The 18,737-nt window shown below is 39.7% G+C and overlaps 5 protein-coding genes across 14 annotated transcripts; 1 reads left to right on the forward strand and 4 right to left on the reverse strand.

Annotated features, from left to right (window-relative positions):
* Positions 1-2,879: 2,879 nt before the first annotated feature.
* Positions 2,880-8,821, reverse strand: LOC103854252 (putative cysteine-rich receptor-like protein kinase 43). 4 transcript variants are annotated; one of them, XR_004457554.1, is made up of 8 exons: positions 8,336-8,821; positions 7,904-8,225; positions 7,691-7,816; positions 7,459-7,589; positions 7,160-7,370; positions 6,815-7,067; positions 5,619-6,738; positions 2,880-3,548 (listed from the first exon to the last, which is right to left on the reverse strand). XR_004457554.1 is itself a non-coding variant. In XM_009131187.3 (8 exons), the coding sequence occupies exons 1-8, from the start codon at positions 8,765-8,767 to the stop codon at positions 6,282-6,284; spliced, it is 1,854 nt and encodes a 617-aa protein (XP_009129435.1). In that variant the 5' UTR covers positions 8,768-8,821; the 3' UTR covers positions 2,880-6,281. The 4 variants fall into 4 exon arrangements, 3 of the variants coding, with proteins under 3 accessions (XP_009129435.1, XP_033146124.1, XP_033146116.1); XM_009131187.3 differs by having other exon boundaries at positions 2,880-6,509; positions 6,588-6,738; XM_033290233.1 differs by having other exon boundaries at positions 2,880-6,509; positions 6,588-6,738; positions 7,459-7,637.
* LOC108871109 (glutathione S-transferase T3-like) lies at positions 3,851-4,732 on the reverse strand. The gene has a single exon (XM_018657178.1). The coding sequence runs from the start codon at positions 4,730-4,732 to the stop codon at positions 3,851-3,853; it is 882 nt and encodes a 293-aa protein (XP_018512694.1).
* A 37-nt stretch (positions 8,822-8,858) lies between the features above and the next one.
* On the reverse strand, positions 8,859-9,937 carry LOC103854241 (photosystem II reaction center PSB28 protein, chloroplastic). The gene is made up of 2 exons (XM_009131177.3): positions 9,735-9,937; positions 8,859-9,447 (listed from the first exon to the last, which is right to left on the reverse strand). The coding sequence occupies exons 1-2, from the start codon at positions 9,898-9,900 to the stop codon at positions 8,966-8,968; spliced, it is 648 nt and encodes a 215-aa protein (XP_009129425.2). The 5' UTR covers positions 9,901-9,937; the 3' UTR covers positions 8,859-8,965.
* Positions 9,938-10,169: 232 nt separating this feature from the next.
* On the forward strand, positions 10,170-15,245 carry LOC103854284 (MDIS1-interacting receptor like kinase 1). Its single transcript, XM_009131218.3, has 2 exons — positions 10,170-14,626; positions 14,692-15,245. Exons 1-2 carry the CDS (start codon positions 11,998-12,000, stop codon positions 15,111-15,113), a joined length of 3,051 nt encoding a protein of 1,016 aa, XP_009129466.1. The 5' UTR covers positions 10,170-11,997; the 3' UTR covers positions 15,114-15,245.
* Positions 15,197-18,590, reverse strand: LOC103854273 (auxin-responsive protein IAA11). 7 transcript variants are annotated; one of them, XM_033290313.1, is made up of 7 exons: positions 17,956-18,350; positions 17,763-17,887; positions 16,552-17,606; positions 15,911-16,164; positions 15,690-15,822; positions 15,536-15,597; positions 15,197-15,439 (listed from the first exon to the last, which is right to left on the reverse strand). In XM_033290313.1, exons 3-7 carry the CDS (start codon positions 17,001-17,003, stop codon positions 15,423-15,425), a joined length of 918 nt encoding a protein of 305 aa, XP_033146204.1. In that variant the 5' UTR covers positions 17,004-17,606; positions 17,763-17,887; positions 17,956-18,350; the 3' UTR covers positions 15,197-15,422. The 7 variants fall into 7 exon arrangements, 6 of the variants coding, with proteins under 6 accessions (XP_033146204.1, XP_033146198.1, XP_033146205.1 ...); XM_033290307.1 differs by having other exon boundaries at positions 16,552-17,609; XM_033290314.1 differs by having other exon boundaries at positions 16,552-17,393; positions 17,465-17,606; positions 17,763-18,350.
* Between the last annotated feature and the right edge of the window lie 147 nt (positions 18,591-18,737).

An 18,737-nucleotide genomic window follows, 5' to 3' on the forward strand; every position in this document is an offset into this window, starting at 1 on the left:
ATTATCATTATAGCTACAATAAAGGCTGCAATTATAACTGAGGCTACAGCCACAACTACATCCGCTCCCATGGTTGTTCCTATATATTTCAATAGATTTTGCACCTCTTTAAGGATGACCCTTTTACTTTATAAAAAAAATATTATAAAGTGAAACTATACAACTTTGGAACATATTTTAGAAAAATATCAGGGCATAGCTATTTTAATTCTTGTAGTATGTGACAAACTAATCAGTACTAAGTAGGTTTCATTTGTGATATTTTTTATCTTTCTAAAGTGATATATACCCGGACTGCTTTATCTTTGAATCTAACCACGTGAACTTGTATGGCTTGAATTATAGATTTTTAGAAAGACAAGCATTTTTCTTTTTTTGGTAGAAGGGGTCATCACCCTCAAAATGAGAATGTTCTAGTACGTAGAAGGAAAACATAGACCAGTACCAGAATACATGTTAACTCTATTATTTTGTGTGGGACCAGCATCTTGACATTGAGTGGTGGAGCTGTCCAAATAAACTTGGAACAACCTGATTTTAATAATTTAAGATCCTGCAACATGTCGGTCACCCTCACCCAATAGTGTTACAATGAGTTATTTACTAAAGACTCCTGGAAAATGATTTTCACTACGAACACTGAAATTAAGATCCATTGATGATTGTTTAATCTTTCTGGAATATGGTAGCATATAATAGTTGCGTTTATCTACAAATTTGAATTCATGTGTTCATATTTTCCAGACATAAATCGTCATGTGTGTCAACGACGGCTGACTCACATGTATGTCAAATTTTCTAAAACAAATACAAAATATTCTAAATAAGTGTACACGACATTACCAAAAAACTTATTTTCCAAATTTGAATTCATGTGTTCATATTTTCCAGACATAAATCGTCATGTGTGTCAACGACGGCTGACTCACATGTATGTCAAATTTTCTAAAACAAATACAAAATATTCTAAATAAGTGTACCGGTCACGACATTACCAAAAAACTTAGAGCATCCTCATTGCTAGGACTTTATTGCATATCTTAGGTTAGTTTATTAATATAATTAGATTAAGAGATTTTGCTAAGATACTTGATTAAAAGTGAAGATTATTGGTAGATACTTTTGTAGGTTCTTAGCTAAATAGTAATTTTTTTTTTATTTTGCAAAATATTTGGTAGGACTTTATAATAAAACATATAACATTAAACTTAAGAAAATAACAAAGTTGAACAAAAATTAAAAAAAAAAGATTACAATTTTGAAAAAAAATTTCATAAAAGCATATGTTTTATTAAATGCATAGAAACTTAAACATGAAAACTTAATTTTCATACCCAAATTGATCCCATATATGTTCGATCAAATCAAGTTTTAATTGTCTATGGATTGGTCTACCCCGAACTTTTGCCCGACGATCAAGTGTATTGAAAAGCTCGGTAGGCATCTTGACGGAAAAAGAAATATCCTCATCTTGAAACGTCTCATCTTGAGTCTGTGTACGTCGTTCATCTTCGACAATCATATTATGGAGTATGATACATGCTCTCATAATATTTGCTATCTTAGATTTATCCCATAAATTTGAAGGATTTTTAATAACGGCGAATCTAGCTTGTAGGACTCCAAAGGCACGCTCAACATCTTTGCGGACAGATTCTTGGGTTTTAGCAAATAGTGAATGTTTTGGACCCTGTGGTAGTCGGATAGATTGAATAAATGTCGCCCATTCCGAATAAATACCATCCGTGAGATAGTAGGCGAAATCGTACTCCCTTCCGTTGACATTGAAGTTGACTTGCGGAGCTATGCCGTTAATAATGTCATCAAAAACAGGTGATCGATCTAGAATATTAAGATCATTCATAGTACCTGGAGCTCCAAAAAAAGTGTGCCATATCCACAGGTCATAAGAAGCTACGGCCTCCAACACAATTGTTGGTTTATCGGTTCCTCGTGAATACATACCTTTCCAAGCGGTGGGGCAATTCTTCCACTCCCAGTGCATACAATCGATGCTTCCAATCATTCCGGGAAATCCACGTTCTTTTCCTTTAGCGAGTAGTCTTTCTAGATCCTCCGCTGTTGGACGTCTTAGGTATTCATCTCCAAACAAGTCGATAATTCCCGCGGTAAATTGGTGCAAGCATTTTCGAGCTGTGGTTTCACCAAGTCTTACATATTCGTCAACTGTATCAGCCCCACCACCATATGCTAATTGACGAATGGCTGCAGTGCATTTCTGGAGCGGTGATAGACTTGATCTTCCGACTGCATCTTGTGTTGGAGCAAAATAAGCTACTTCCGTAGAGAGACAATCCACAATACGCAGGAACAATGACTTGCTCATTCGAAATCGTCGTCGGAATATATTGGGAGGGTATGTAGGAGTTTCAGAAAAATAATCATTCCACAGGTTGATGTGGCCTTCTTCCCGGTTTCTCTCAATAAATATACGTTTTTTACGCTCTTTCGGTTCGGGAAAAGTATCAGGGATTTCTAATAATTCTTCAAAAAGGGATTCAAATTCAACATCATCATCTTTGTGATAATGATAATGAGAAGAAGAAGCCATTTTCCAAAAAAATGAATTGAGAGGAAATGTTTGGAAAGAGAGTTCAAGAGAGATGAGATGTGGTGAAGGTAATGAGAGAAGATGTTATATTTTTATAGCACACAATGTTTTCCTTCTGTTTATTTCCCTATAACTCCCGTGATGTTAATAGTTTGAAGTCTTGTGACACCAGATATGATAACTCCCGTGATGTTTTATAGCACACAATCTTTGATTATTAGTTTCTTCTGACAGTTGATTGCTTGTTTTGTTGTGTTGTTTCACGTGTTTATATGTTTCTAACTCCCGTGATCACAACACCATACCGTCATGAGAAAAGTTTAATACAACACCAAATCCAAATGATTTTGGTCCCTAATACATAAGTCCTTATTACAAACCGCAAAGCAACAACCCGACCATTACAGCTAAAATACATAAGCAGTCTACATAAACATGACCATCATCCATATTACGAGTAAAACAACAATGAAAGCAACTACCATTTCAAACCGATTGGTGAACACTGGATTCTTGTTACTTAGCTTAGAAACCATCTCCTCTAGTTTAGCCACCTTCTGCTCAGTCACATAGTCACCCATAAGGGTAAGAGAATCTACCTTTTCAGCCAGTTGGAGGGTGTGTAAATCCCTTGCTTTCATCTCTTCCATAACGGCGACATCCCACCACTTCCAAACGTGGCAGTCACCATCATCAACATTTGCGCAGGTGTAGTATAGTCTACCTGGATGAACTCGAGAAGGAGAGCTTGCGAGAAGGGGTTGACGCCCACAGTAACATATCTGCGGGATTCCAAACTCCACCTCAGGTTGAGGCGGGTAATGAACCTGCTCAGCAAAGTTCTCTCTTATTTCTTCTTGATCCCGGCGAATAAGATCGGCTGTCTCGTCGTAGCCACTGGATACTGTGTGCCCACCAAACGTATCTGATTGTGATGGCTGACTATAACTGTAATCAAGTCCCATTGTTACTTAACCTGCAAAAAAAAATTAAGAGAATTAGTAAATTATACACACTGAAGGGAACATAGTCAAAATTAAGAGAATTAGTAAATTAAGAGAATTAGTAAGCAACAGATTGACCATTTAAAAAAATTATTTGAACCACAAGTGAAACTTTTTCATAAATATTAGAAGGGAACAGAGTCAACATACAAATTAAGTAAGCAACAGACATGAAGCAACTACCAGAAACATGAAGCAACGAGCATAAACATATTGAACATACAAACAAAGCAACAGATAAAACCATAGAACACATTATTGGAACACATCATTCTCAGAAATACTGGAGGAGTAGTTTGTTCTTGACAACATCTTCAGTCTCAGTTAGGGGTTCTTTTTTCACAAGGAGAGTGTCTAGAATAGCCAGCCTTGACAGTTTTTCCTTCATAGCCAAATCATCCTTCTTGATCTCCCAAACGGTCTTATAATCAACGAGAGCCTTCCCTGAACCATTATTCCTTCTTGCTTTTGCAGCCTTGATCCCTTCAGGCCGTATCTGATGATCATCGACATTGACACTTGAAGATTGTGCGGAATCGTCACCAGTTTTCCTCTTTGCAGGGCCAGTAGCCTTGGGAGTGTTGAGGTTGAGCCATTTCTGTTCATACCTCAACACACACCATGCGTGCTCAAGGTTAAATTTGATTTTGTAATCACTGTAGAAAATATCATGAGCGGCCTTGAGTACATCATTCTCACCCTGACCACTACTCTGTTGTCTCTCGGCAGCTGCAAAGGCCCCACAAAATTTGTTTGTGAGATCATTGATCTTGTGCCACCTTTGCTTACAGTTGAGATGCATCCTCCTGTCACCACTCGCTTTAGCATGCGGAGATTCGGCAAAGTATTCTCCAACGCGCTCCCAGAAAGTCCCTCCCTTTTGGTCATTACCAACTATAGTATCCTTAGAAGTATTTAACCATGCACTTATTAGAACCTCGTCATCGGCAGGGCTCCATTTTTTTCTCTCCCTACGTTGGGCTGGTGTGTCTTCTTGGGGACTTGGAGCCTCAGACTGTTGTGAACTAAAGGGAGGGATATCTGAGCCTCCAATGTTCATAGTAGAAGGAAAACTCTCATAAGGAAAGTTTCCCTGTCTCTCATTTTGACTGTTGAGAAGTCCTACATAGCTAGGGGAATTATTATATGGATGCATCGAATCGATAAATACAAGAACAGAGAAGAGAGTAATGAAGAGAAGCCGGAATGGTTACTCGTTTGAAAACAGAAGAGAGAAAGAAGATGATGGAGAGTATATGATATAAAGGAGGATGAGTTTCTTTAAATAGGTGAAACTTTAAGTGTAATAAGTTCCAATACTAAAGACTAACCATAAACTACCAATGTCTAATCAAAAGTTATTACACTTTACTACTACAAAGCTTTCAATTCTATAGGCTCATTAAATCAAAACGGGATTTCGTTTGAACTTTCAAACTACCTACACTAAACTAAGAGCAAACAATACGAAGTCTTGGTTACAAACAAACTACACTTCGCAAGCATTACCTACACTTCTCAAGCAAATGAATTATCACCCTTCGTTCAAGATCAAGCAAACTTGGTTACAAACAGATTCCAGTTCAATTAAATGTAAATCTGAATTTGGTTTCAAACTAAACAACAGTTGGCAAGCATTAACCACCACAGTGAAATGGTACAAAAGCAGAGCTAACATTTAAAACAATAGTCAATCTACCAATCTATTTTGATAGCAATAGCAGACGAGATTCAGATAAAAAATAGGAAGACTTAACAATGTAACAAACGAGGAGATTCAGATAGCAGATGAGATTCACATAATCTATAGTATCATATAGCAACCGAGATTCGAAAAAAAATTCAAACAAAGAGAATCATCGCAAATTTTTCAAAAACAAATTAATTCAACACTAGACTATTTAAGGAATTCGATCATCGCATAGTTCATCAGTATACTTTTATCACAAACAAATTAATTCAACACTAGCCATACAAGCACATACTGAATCGTATAATCCCAACCAAATTCTTGAATTAAACTACAGAGGAGGAACACGTACCTCGTTTTGGCCTATGCTCGGAGAGGAGATGGAGTGAGATGGTTTCGATTTCGCCGAGATGGGGTGACACGGTTTCGATTTCCCCGAGGGGATTTCGACAGAGGAGATGGAGAGAGACGGTTGGAGATGGGGTGATACGGTTTCGAGAGGAGTTACACAGAGAACATGCAGGGAGGCGGTTTCGATTTTGACGGATTACAGCTATGGCGATTGAATCGCCGACGAGCTCCAAACAAGAAGAAGATGTCGAAAATGAAAACAGCAAACACGAGTTTTTCTTCCTCTAACCCTACATCCATTCATTTGCTGCCACCTGCCCCTTAAGGACGGAGAAATAAATTTCTTAATTAAGAAGTTCTCCGGCCCGTTTGTTATATTTACAGCTATTTTTGATTAATTTTTCGACCCAAAATAAGAAGAAATGGGTCTTAGATACGAGCGATAATCATGCTCTTAGTTCAACTCTATCGGTTCTTCTTTCCCAACTATTTCCTTCTTCTTGTTGCTTAAACTGTTGTTGTTTATGTTTATGTTTAATTCAAACTGGGCCTAGGCTAACTAGGAGAACAAGATAAATAACATATATGAAACGAAATATACTTTTTGTGATGTGTTGTTATAAGAAGAGTGGAGGATTTATACAAAAGGTATGAATATGATTTTCTACATAGAATCATGAAGGAAAGGCGGTTTAGTAGGAGTGGGCAATACAAGATCCGTAGAATTAATCATTTCTATAACCTTAGACATTGTTGGGCGAAGCTGTGGAGACTCTTGTGTGCATAACAAACCGATCTGCATCACTCTCTTCACTTCTGTCTTATCTGTCTCTTCTTCCATATCTTTGTCTATCATCTCCTCCATCTTGTCTGAAGCATAACATTTCCAAACCTGTTCAACAAAGTTATTTGAGAAATGGGTATAGCTATATTGAGTTAAAGACTGATCTGAAAGAATGAAGAGACTCACTTGAGTAACTAAGGTTTCAAGGGAGTTATCAGACCGGAACTTATTGTTTCTAAACCCGCTGGTTATTTCAAGAACAAGGACTCCAAAGCTATAAGCGTCGATTTTGTTGCTTAGTATTCCCTTACTAATGTATTCAGGAGCCATGTATCCTCTGTAAAACAGCACCATTTTGTTTTCAAATACTAAAACCAAATCTCTAGTAAATTCTTTGTGTTGAAAGGACTTACAGTGTGCCAGCAATGGGAGAAGGAGAGGGAGAGGGAGAGGACGAAGGGATGTCTTTGCCACCTTCTGGATAGAACTTTGCTAAACCAAAATCTGAGATTTTCGGTTTGTACTTTAAGTCTAAGAGTATGTTGCTTGCTTTAATATCTCTGTGAATGATCTTACAAGCTTCATGAAGATACTCCAACCCTTCTGCTGTTCCCAAGATTATTGCCCGTCTCTTCTTCCACTCTAGCTCTTTCTTCTTCTCCGGGTCTTCATTTCCATTTCAAAATAAAATAAAAGTTAGTAGTGTTTGCAACCAGGCAAGAAGATCAAGCATGTGTGATTCAAAGAAGAGATCTTACTAAACAAGATGTGATCAAGGCTTGAATTAGCGAGGAACTCATAGATAATGAAACTATTCATGTTAGTGAAGCAGCAACCTATAAGCCTGACCAAGTTCTTGTGTTGGCATCTGCTAATCACATCTATTTCATTATGAATCTCTTCTCGTGTCTTATTTCCTGATATATGCAAACGTTTTATAGCGATCTCTCTGCCATCAGACAGAGTTCCCTGTCATAAAAAGACATAAAAGTCTTCTTAAGAGACAATGTTAAAATTGTAGACAAGGATATACATATTAAAAAAAAAAGACAACAACCTTGAAGACTTCACCATATCCTCCAACACCAAGCTTGCAACTCTCATTGAAGTTGTTGGTTGCTTTCTCAAGAGTTGAATACTTAAAGCACATCAAGTTTGAGTTATTAGATACAGACTTTGACTCCTTCTCTATCCTTAGATGTCCAAACAAGTGATAACTTTTTTTAGTCTTAGTTCCTAATGACCTAACCAGAGCTATATTATTTAATTGCAGAACAAGGATCTCTTACCTTTAAGCTTCTTCTTTGAACTAGCTCCCAAATAAATGCACTTTCCACACCAAAATCCAGATGCAATAGCCAAGACACACACCATAGAAATCACCAGTATACGCAGAACATGTTCTTTCGTTAAACCTACTCCACAAAAAAAAAAACTGTTATGATTAAAAAAAAAAAGACTAATCACAATTTGAAAAAAAAACACGAGTTAAAGAGACATACTCATAGAAAGCAATTCACGCTCGTTATAAAAGGTATAGTTAGAGTAACGCAAGTAGCATCCTGCATTCATGACAAAGGCTTCTGTGGCTGGTGAGCAGCTAGTTGCCGATAAAGCTCCATCTGCTAAGCACAGTTGACACAACTCTTCGTCTAGCGTTTGCCGGCATATTCCTAATCCGTAAGCAGTTAAACCGTGTACGCTCTTCCTAGCCACCACCGAGAAGCCTTGACTATATGGAGCCGTGTCAACAATGGACTTGGTTACTTCCTTTACTAAGCCTTTGAATTCTCTAGACGACGACGACTCATCACCACCACATATCTAAAGTCCCCCAAAATGGTCGATTAGGTCTAGGTTACGTGTTAACCAAGTAAACGAAGAAGGACAATAACAATTAGGTTACGTGTTAGCCAAGTTAAGAGAACAAGAACCTTGGAGTCTTGACGTGTAACAGGCTCGCGATAGAAGCTGTAATTATCAGCCCTAACGAAACAACCGTCGAGGTAAAACCGACCACCGGGGGAAGGAAAACAATTAAAGAGGAGATCGGTGGCGCGTGACCAACAGAGACTACATTCATCAGGCGAGAGATCGCTAACGCATTGCGACAAGAAGTACATCTTCTGAGGAGGAACACCGTCTTCGTGTGTCCCGAACTTGAGTTTCCTCATGTCATCTCTGGTCTTGTCGATATTGATCTGATAAGATCTCCGGTAAGCCTCCTGGTCCGGGACGGAGCCGTTGTTGCAAACCCATCCGAGGACGTCGAGTCGAGAGACTTCCGTAGAAGTTGACGGAGATGGTAACGTTAACGTTAACGTCAAGAAAACGGCAAAGGAAGCGAGTAACAACGTTGATGCCATTAGGAGGGACTATGCATATGCTTTGATGTGTCTCCCTCCCCTCTCCTCCATAATAAAAACTATCTCTAACAGCTTCTTAGGCTATATATAGGATTGTAAGTAACCGTTTCTTGTTTTTTTTAAATATTTAGGTTTTGGAAATATAGTAATCAAAATCTCTAATGAAATAAAAATGTGTAACATACAACAAAGTCCAGCTCATTGCTTCTTAACGAACTGTAAACCGTTTTGGTCAGAGTACCGTTCCATGAACCTCATGAACCTATCCCATTCCTTCGGCGTGCGCATCACGTGCTTGGCCACAATGCCTTCAGGTTTCCCGTTAACGAATCTGGCGTTCACGTCGGTGGACTGAATCACACCTTCCTCGTCGATCATGTACAGTCCGGTTATCTCCCCGACCTCGCCGCTCGAGTCGAAAACCGATGGCTGGTCGAAACTGAAGAGTGCCATTCCGTTGGATCCGTCTCTTGACCGAGTCAGCTTGACGTCAGGGATGGTCATCTCGTCTGTTCCTTGGATGAACTGGAGCGTTGGTTTCACCATCATCGTGATTGGGACGAGGTTACGCGGTCTTGTAGGTGTTTGAGATGGTGGCTGGAGTCGCGGGAGGGAGATGGGAGAGCCAGTGAAGGTGGAGCGCGTGATGGGATGAACAGAACATGAAGTTAAGACAATGCCTACAATTTTTTTAAAAAGGGATCAAAACTGGTTCTTAATTACATTTTACACAATGTATTAATGGTAAGGATCCGACGTGTTCGTTCTATTACAATGAGTTGTTTTTTTTCAGACATGAACCCTAATCTCTCATAATAGATTTAGAATCTCGCGTAACAGTAACGGAATCAGCATTCTATCGGAATTTTCCAGGGGAATCGATAATCAAACCTACATTCAAACACAAAGATTCCACTACCGATTCTTACACGAAGGGATACAAAGGAAGAAAGTGAGGAAACAGTACCTGAGGAGCGTGAAACATCTCGAGGAGAATGAGTGAGAGAAGTTAAAGATCCTATCGAACGAAAACAAGCCATCCTCGTGCTTATCGATGAAATGAGAGACACGGAAGAGTCGAGGCGGAAGGAGATGAAAGCCAAAGGATCTGGTGTGGTTGGCGGGAGAATCATGACGTGTCACTACCAAAGCCGTTCCTTGATAGGATAACGTCATTGTCTCAGTAATGGGCTGTTAACATTAAGCCCAATTGTAATTGACATTTAATTCGTTTCGTCACATAATAAGCCCATTTTTGGGTTCGGTGATCCCATGGAATACACGTGGCAGCGGCACATGCGTGCAGATCGAAAGGAAAAAAAGCTGGACACAAGTCTGACGAATCCGATGGGCCATGTGAAAAAACCGTCAGCATATTTGCTAATTAATTATTTTATTTTATAGTGTATGCTATTGATATTTTAAATGTTTAATTAGGAATTTAAAAATCCACAAAACACCATTTGCAAAGAGTTTTATGTGCTTTGTGAGATTAGGTTTCTCTTTCTAATAATACAAAATTGATACTAAAGTAAGTGATTAAGGTGTTGATCCACATGCGTCCCATTAAGCCGTGAACCCTCCTCTTGTAAGTATTTATTTATATTTACGATCTAGACATCTAATATATAGCCACAACCATCCAATGTGTGTACTTTTGGAGTTTTGGGTGATATAATTTATTTATTTCAATATTTCAAGTTTTTGTTATATTTTACTACTAGTTCTAGCTATAACTATATCGGACTAAATGTTCAAAACTAAATGTGTAATACTATACCTGCAGTTATCATATCCAACCAATTAGTGAACAATCGTAGAATTTTAAGTATTTTATCCAACGATCGAAAGGATTAGCAAATGAAGAATTTAACTAAGGATCGGAATGTTTTCTTAAAAACTACAAATAATAAGAAACGTAACAACAAACATATTTAAGACCGGCCCACATGAGTGCATGTGAAGCAACGTTTTCTGTATAAACATGAACCAGTAAGAGGAGTGGGTAATTGTTGGAGTATTACAAAATTTGATTTGATCAATATCCGGTTATTAGTTATTACTTAAAAACATTATTATATACATATATTTACACTGCCATATTTATTAAAACCTGTAACATGGAAAGATTCTTATCTACTCAATCATGCAGATGAAGGAACAGTAACAAGCCTGCACTCTCTGCAGTGGCATACATTATAAATATTATATGCATCATGGTAACTCTTGATTGAATTTTTTTAATAAAAGATATGCCTCCATATAATGGCGATGAGGTGGGTTCGGTTCGACTTTGCTTCTATTAAGTATTAAGTTATTAACTAACACGTAGAAGAAAGAAACTTTACCAAATTCAAAAGGGAGTGAGAAGAAACGTGATAGCATTTTCATTATTGTTGATGCTTAATTATCAATGTAACGGTTTGGAACTATCTGAAATTAAAAATTTAGTAGAGAAAGGTAGCGTCATCATCTAATTCATCTTCATCACATGTGTATCACCCATTCTGATGGTTAGAACGTTCACCTCGCTGGCTACATACAAATGTAGATACAAAATATATAAATATGGTTTAATCTATGTTGGTAATATTTCATATAATATTTGCCATACTGAGCAGCATTTTAGATTTAAAACTTTCTTAGAAGGTAAGCATGAAAAGACCCAAAAAGAAGAAAAAAGGCGAGAAAATAAATAAAGACATTCTACAAAAGCTGAAAGGGAATGAAGTTAAGCACAAGCTAACGATGAGAGTATGGTACACACCAAGTGTCTGTATAATTTTATGCATATAATTATGTATTAATCCTAAGCTAATTGGCACATTCAAAACTTAATATACAGCAAATCATAGTTGACTTTGTTTTTTAATTTAAAAGACCGTAAACATTTTTGGATTAGTTGTAGTTGTAAAAAACACATTCTCTCTTTCACATGTTCAGTGTCTTATGAAATTTCTCAAATAACTCCAAGATCTTGTTTTTCTTTTTCATTAGAACATTTAATCATACATACTCGTTGATCACTAGATCCACATAAAACCAAGATTCATTTTTATACATATATATAAAACATAGATATAGATTTATATATATACAGAGCAAGCAGTTACTTGCCAAGTTTCTTCTTATTCTACTCTTCTTCCTCCACCACTTCCTTGCATGTTCACTTTGTCTTGTTCTTGGTAATGCACTAAAGGAGACGAGTTTCAGTGAGACAGAGGAAGAAGATGAAGATGAAGGTTATCGTTCTCTTCCTCTACTACTGTTATTACATTGGTTCTACCTCCTCTGTTTCAGCTTCCATCGACAATGGCAATGAGCTCTCTGTTTTGCTCTCGGTTAAATCAACTCTTACCGATCCTCTCAACTTTCTCAAAGACTGGAAGCTGTCAGGAACCGACGATCATTGCAGCTGGACAGGTGTTCAGTGCAACTCCCACGGCAATGTTGAGAAGCTCGACCTGTCGGGAATGAATCTCACGGGTAAAATCTCTGACTCCATCAAACAGCTAACAAGCCTTGTCTCGTTCAACATCTCATGCAACGGATTCGAATCTCTGCTTCCGACATCGCTCCCTCCGTTGAAATCTGTAGACATCAGCCAGAACGAATTCACCGGCAATCTTTTCGTGTTTGGCAACGAAACACATGGACTCGTTCATCTCAATGTTTCAGGGAACAATCTCTCTGGAAACCTAACTGAAGATCTCGGGAACTTGGTCTCTTTAGAAGTTCTTGATCTCCGTGGGAATTTCTTTCAAGGGTCACTTCCACGCTCATTCAAGAACCTGCAGAAGCTGAAATATCTTGGATTATCCGGCAATAATCTCACCGGCGAGTTACCTAGAGTTCTCGGTGAGCTGTCTTCACTTGAAACAGCCATTCTTGGTTACAACGAGTTCGAAGGTCCGATTCCACCGGAGTTTGGGAACATCAATAGCCTCAAGTACCTTGATCTAGCCACAGGAAAGCTCAGTGGTCCGATTCCCTCTGAGCTCGGGAAGCTAAAGTCACTCGAGACGCTTTACCTCTACCAAAACCACTTCACCGGTAAAATACCGCCAGAGATCGGTAACATTACCACTCTCACGTATCTTGATCTCTCCCAGAACGCGTTATCCGGCGAGATTCCAGTGCAGATAACAGAGCTGAAGAATCTTCAGCTACTGAACCTGATGGGCAACAAACTCTCTGGCTCTGTTCCTCCGGAGATCAGCAATCTGGCGGAGCTACATACCCTCGAGCTCTGGAACAACACGCTCTCCGGCGAGCTACCAAGCGACCTCGGGAAGAATTCTCCGTTAGAGTGGCTTGACGTTTCTACAAACTCCTTCTCCGGCCAGATTCCTTCCACATTATGCAGCAAGGGGAATCTAACCAAGCTCATTTTGTTCAACAACAACTTCTCCGGTCCAATTCCAACAACTCTTTCCACTTGTCAGTCTCTAGTTCGCGTCAGAATGCAGAACAATCTCCTCAACGGTTCCATCCCCATCGGCTTCGGCAAGCTTGAGAAGCTACAAAGGCTCGAGTTAGCCAACAACCGCCTCACCGGAGGGATCCCCGGAGACTTATCGGATTCACTTTCCCTTTCTTTCATTGATCTCTCCAGAAACAAGATCAGCTCCTCCCTCCCTTCCACGATCCTCTCCATTCATAACCTCCAAGCGTTCTTAATCGCCGAGAATGATCTCTCCGGAGAAGTACCAGACCAGTTTCAAGACTGTCCTTCACTCTCAAATCTCGACCTCTCATCAAACACTCTCTCAGGCACTATCCCCTCCAGCATTGCTTCATGCGAGAAGCTAGTAACCATCAACCTAAGAAACAACAAACTAACCGGAGATATCCCTAGACAGGTCACAACAATGTCAGCATTAGCCGTGCTTGACCTCTCCAACAACTCCTTAACCGGCAAACTCCCGGAGAGCATCGGAACATCTCCAGCGCTGGAACTCCTCAACGTCTCCTACAACAAACTCACAGGCCCAGTCCCTACGAACGGCTTCCTCAGAACCATCAATCCAGACGACCTAAGAGGAAACTCAGGTCTCTGCGGCGGCGTTCTCCCGCCGTGTAGCGACTCCCAAAACGCAGCTTCACGTCACAAGAGCCTCCACGGGAAACGAATCGTCGTCGGGTGGTTGATCGGGATCGCATCGGCTCTACTCCTAGGGATCCTCGTCATCGTCACGAGGACTCTCTACAAGAGATGGTACTCCAACGGATTCTTCAGCGACGAGACGGCGAGCAAAGGCGAATGGCCGTGGAGGCTCATGGCGTTTCATCGGCTAGGGTTCACCGCCTCCGATATCCTCGCATGCGTCAAGGAATCGAACATGATCGGAATGGGAGCGACGGGAATCGTCTACAAAGCGGAGATGTCGCGATCGACGACCGTACTCGCCGTGAAGAAGCTCTGGAGATCCGCCGCGGATATCGAGGACGGAACCACCGGAGATTTCGTCGGCGAAGTGAACCTCCTCGGGAAGTTACGTCACAGGAACATCGTGAGGCTCCTTGGATTCCTGTACAACGATAAAAACATGATGATCGTATACGAGTTCATGCTCAACGGCAACCTCGGCGACGCGATTCACGGGAAAAACGCCGCCGGGAGGATGCTCGTCGATTGGGTGTCCCGTTACAACATCGCGCTCGGTGTAGCTCACGGCCTCGCCTACCTCCACCACGATTGTCATCCTCCGGTGATCCACAGAGACATCAAATCGAACAACATCTTGCTCGACGCGAATCTCGACGCCAGGATCGCCGACTTCGGCCTCGCGAGGATGATGGCGAGGAAGAAGGAAACCGTTTCAATGGTCGCCGGTTCTTACGGTTACATCGCTCCCGGTATGCTAATTTTAATTTGGTTATAAACCGGTTCGATAATTCTAATTTGGTTTATTATTTTGCAGAGTATGGATACACGCTGCAGGTGGACGAGAAGATAGACATATACAGCTACGGCGTCGTTTTACTAGAGCTGTTAACCGGAAGAAGACCGTTGGACCCGGAGTTTGGAGAGTCCGTAGACATTGTGGGATGGGTGAGGAAGAAGATAAGAGACAACATATCTTTGGAAGAAGCATTGGATCCTAACGTTGGAAACTGCAGATATGTTCAAGAAGAGATGCTTTTGGTTCTACAAATAGCTCTTCTCTGCACCGCGAAGCTCCCTAAAGACAGACCTTCGATGAGAGACGTGATCTCGATGCTCGGAGAAGCTAAACCGAGGAGGAAAAGCAATAGTAATGAGGAAAACACTAGCCGTTGTGGCTTGGCCGAGAAACAACAGCCATCGGTGTTTAGTGCTTCACCTGTAAATGACCTTCTTTAGGGCGTGATGGAAGAGGAGTGTGGCTTAAACTGATATGTATGTAGAAGAGAGAGAGAGAGAGATCTTTGATTTGCCTTATTACATGTAGAATAACTTTGCTCTCTTTACAAATGTTTATTATTAACTTGTGCATTGCTCTGAAACGTTTTGTGATTTTTACAAAGTTGAACAATATAGCTAACTAAATAAATGGCAGAGCCAAAAAAACTGTGAAGGCAAGAATATTCTTACATTGTTGTTGTCTTCTCTTTTGATCTGTCTTATTATTGCTTCAAACATAAAAGGGTTCTTGTAGTTTATTTATATGCTTTATAAGTTCATTTTAGCTGCAAACAAGGATTATACAAACATGGTCACAACGACACAAAAGAAAAAGATATATTAATATCAAAAGAGGTGTTTGATGTAATCAGTAAATGTACCTGCACCAGTAGCTTCTGATGTTTTCATTATCCGGAGCCTTTTCACAGAACCAATAAACATCCTGGTCACAAGTAAAACTCAATTCAGGATTCAAATTTTGGAGCTAACATTGTACTCAACATAGAAAGCATGAGCATATTTATATATTCATACCTCCACGGAACATCACCAACAAGCATCCAATCTCCTTCCTTGTCTTCATATGTTAGTACTAATCCAGAAGACCCATCTGGTAGTATCTTGAGCCTTGTTTCCAAGTGACCATCTGTTTCTTGTGTGCTTGAAACTGATTTTGCAGAAACATTCATCATTTCTCGGTCCAAGACCAGCAAAAGACTCTAAAGGAACATAAAAGAAGAGACTACCAAATTCACCTGTGTTGGGTTTGAGAAACATATCTTCGAGAGCGTTGGACAAGGATTCATAGCAATTATGAGCATTCAGATCGACTTTCCTTCCAATGGGAATACCATCCATAGTCACCTTCACAAACATCGAGCTTCCCATCTTTGTTGCATCATTTGTATTTCTGTTTACTTGTTGTGGATCTTCCATGGCCAATGTCTTGGCTTGGTTAACCATACTGTTCATCCTGTAAGTCCTTATTGGTGGCCACCCCACAACTTGCCTGCAAATTTCACAAGTTTCTCAAAAGCTGAGTAAAGACAAAAAGGATTTGACTTAACACTTCCAAGCCTGTAAAATCATACACGTGAACCATGCTCAGATCAAGACAACTCTACACAAAAATCAATAACATGAAAGAAACATCACTCTACAGGATTCAACCACTCCATTCCAAAACAAAATTCACTTCCCTCGAGATTGTCACCTATGGAAAAAATGATACAACGATCCCAACAACCTCTTCTAAGATCAAGAAGATACATTCAAAGTCATCTACGTAATAAAGGTTGAACCTTTCTCCAGATAAAACTGATCAAAAGGAACATTTTTGTCTCATCAAATCCATGATAAATGTAAAGGCTTTTGCTAAAGGAGAGGTGAATCTCACCCACTAGTAGGTGGTGCCATGGAATCAGCTGTTCGCTTGATCCCAGCCGTTACGCTAGCTCTGCTACTCAAGGAAGAAGGTGATGACGATGAAGAAGAAGAAGAATCATCATTAGCGTGAGAAGCCCTACAATCTCGATACCCTTTTCGACCGAGGCTCAACGTAAGACGAAGCTCGAGACCGTTCTCTGTCGGAGAAGAAGAATCCTCGGAGGAGACGACGAGGTTTTCATCGTTTGACAAAGTCGAAGCGGAACCGCCTTCCATTAGAGAATTCTCGAAACCCAGCAGAAGAGTGAGAATTGAGCAGAGAGATTGATTTCGTTGGAGATTTGATTGCGAAGGGGGAAGAGGAGATGAGAGATGGGTTGAATTCGAAGCAAAGTTTGCGACTTTAAGTAAGGTTAATAAGAGCATATGCAATGGTGTTACTCTAATTAGAGTCCTTAGCATTATTAAAACATTAAAAAAATTTGGTTTTTTTTTTTTGAATAGTTAAGGACTTAATCAAAAGAATCAAGTCCAATGGTGTTACTTGAATTGGAGTCCTTAGCGTTTTGTATTCATGAAGTTCAAAAAAAAAAGAAAGAGTTCATGTTTCATGTCTCAAAGTAATTGAAACATGATTTGATTACCAGCAGCAGCAGCCATTGTTCCAGAAGGAAGCATAAACTACACAGAACCGAGTCCTTGGTGATGTGGTTTAAGATCAAACTTACACATCAACAAGACCAGGCATGATGACAGCTTCGCCATAGTCAATCACTTTCACTCGGCTCCTCTGCTTCTTAAACCAATCTTCCTTCTTCACCACCGACACAATAATCCCTCCATTCACTTCTACTGCATCCGTAACGTTCCGACGTTATTGGGATCCACGACATAAACTCAAAAGTATATTTTGTTTACTCAACCTAAGGCCTAACGGTGAAGCGAGCTCCTCTACGAGAATGTGAATTACGGGACTGTCCCATTACAAGTGACAAGAAGGGCAAGGAGCCATGTGAAAACATACTCGACTGTGAAGCTCCCAAACAATTTATTTGGCTGATGCAACTGCTGAAGGTTATATCAAAATAAAGACAACTTCATTAGCCTCTCAGATACATGAAACTTTACAAAGCAGTAAGACTAAACACTTTACAGCAATTATATGCAATGGGAAGAAGCAATCTCAACAAATTAAGGCATGGTAAAGTTAAAGACTCTTACTTGTCATGGTGAGATTCCAATCTGGTTGGATAAAAAGAAGCTTTGACTGCAACATGAGGACGACGAATCCCCCACTGAGCAGCAACACATGAGCTTCCAAATTGATAAGAGCCATTTCACTTCCCCTGCCAGACACAAACAAGTCATTTAAAAAAAAAAAAACCTTAGCAAAAATTCTAATTTCTTTAACAACCTAACTTCAAGGAACAACCCACGTCATGATTGCAGTAACACCAAAACAAACCCACAAATATGATTGAAGAGGAATTGTAGGATCCATTGATACGGGGAAAAAACGAAAAGGGAGAAGAGGAATTATAAAACAGGCGGTGACAAATCTCGACTGGCAATTTGCAGTGTCCGAGTGAGAGAAATGAAGTAAAGAGAGAGAGAGAGAGATAGGATCATGGTGGGAGATGATGGAGCAAGGAGAGATCGAGAGAGAGAGCGTGGGAGGAGAGATAGAGAGAGACACGTGTGTTAAGGATTGAGTCCTTCCAATCCTTCTTGAAGGATTGATCCCTAGCTAATTAAACCAAAATAATAATATTATATTGAAATAATGCTAAGGATTAATGGTAAGGACTCATCTAAAATCACCGTTGCAGTTGCTCTAACAGTGAGAAGGAAACAAAGGATGAACAAGAAGACACGACTGGTGGGATTTGTCTCTTTTCTTTCTTTTTTTTACTTCCCTAACTTTAAGTCTTCTTTTTCGCCTAAATATATCAAATTTTAGGCAAAAGAAAAACAATTGAAAAAGGAAATAACAAAACTGTAATAAATTTCTCACATTTATTCCGTGACTATATTTTTACTTGTATAGTTTAGCTTTGCAATTATGCAAAACACATATAAGTTACAAAGTGTGATTCAACTGTCTAACATAAAAGAATAATTTATTATCGTAACCGCAATACAATACAATTACATTACAATAATAAACAATGAACTAATTATTCGATGCAATAAGAA

Source organism: Brassica rapa, chromosome A01 (genome assembly GCF_000309985.2).
Source record: "Brassica rapa cultivar Chiifu-401-42 chromosome A01, CAAS_Brap_v3.01, whole genome shotgun sequence".
Classification (NCBI taxonomy): domain Eukaryota; kingdom Viridiplantae; phylum Streptophyta; class Magnoliopsida; order Brassicales; family Brassicaceae; genus Brassica; species Brassica rapa.

What these genes read in the sequence shown, in the direction of transcription:
- LOC108871109 (XM_018657178.1), bottom strand. Translation starts at nt 4,732, where the DNA reads ATGCATCCATATAATAATTCCCCTAGCTATGTAGGACTTCTCAACAGT.
- LOC103854252 (XM_033290225.1), bottom strand. Translation starts at nt 8,767, where the DNA reads ATGGCATCAACGTTGTTACTCGCTTCCTTTGCCGTTTTCTTGACGTTA. An exon ending in TTACACGTCAAGACTCCAAG is followed by an intron (nt 8,226 to 8,335) that starts GTTCTTGTTCTC and finishes GGGGGACTTTAG; the next exon opens with ATATGTGGTGGTGATGAGTC. An exon ending in TTCAAAGAAGAAGCTTAAAG is followed by an intron (nt 7,590 to 7,690) that starts GTAAGAGATCCT and finishes ATCTAAGGATAG; the next exon opens with AGAAGGAGTCAAAGTCTGTA.
- LOC103854241 (XM_009131177.3), bottom strand. Translation starts at nt 9,900, where the DNA reads ATGATTCTCCCGCCAACCACACCAGATCCTTTGGCTTTCATCTCCTTC. An exon ending in AGATGTTTCACGCTCCTCAG is followed by an intron (nt 9,448 to 9,734) that starts GTACTGTTTCCT and finishes AAAAAATTGTAG; the next exon opens with GCATTGTCTTAACTTCATGT.
- LOC103854284 (XM_009131218.3), top strand. Translation starts at nt 11,998, where the DNA reads ATGAAGATGAAGGTTATCGTTCTCTTCCTCTACTACTGTTATTACATT. An exon ending in TTACGGTTACATCGCTCCCG is followed by an intron (nt 14,627 to 14,691) that starts GTATGCTAATTT and finishes ATTATTTTGCAG; the next exon opens with AGTATGGATACACGCTGCAG.
- LOC103854273 (XM_033290313.1), bottom strand. Translation starts at nt 17,003, where the DNA reads ATGCTAAGGACTCTAATTAGAGTAACACCATTGCATATGCTCTTATTA. An exon ending in ATGGCACCACCTACTAGTGG is followed by an intron (nt 16,165 to 16,551) that starts GTGAGATTCACC and finishes TGAAATTTGCAG; the next exon opens with GCAAGTTGTGGGGTGGCCAC. An exon ending in GTTTCTCAAACCCAACACAG is followed by an intron (nt 15,823 to 15,910) that starts GTGAATTTGGTA and finishes CTGCAAAATCAG; the next exon opens with TTTCAAGCACACAAGAAACA.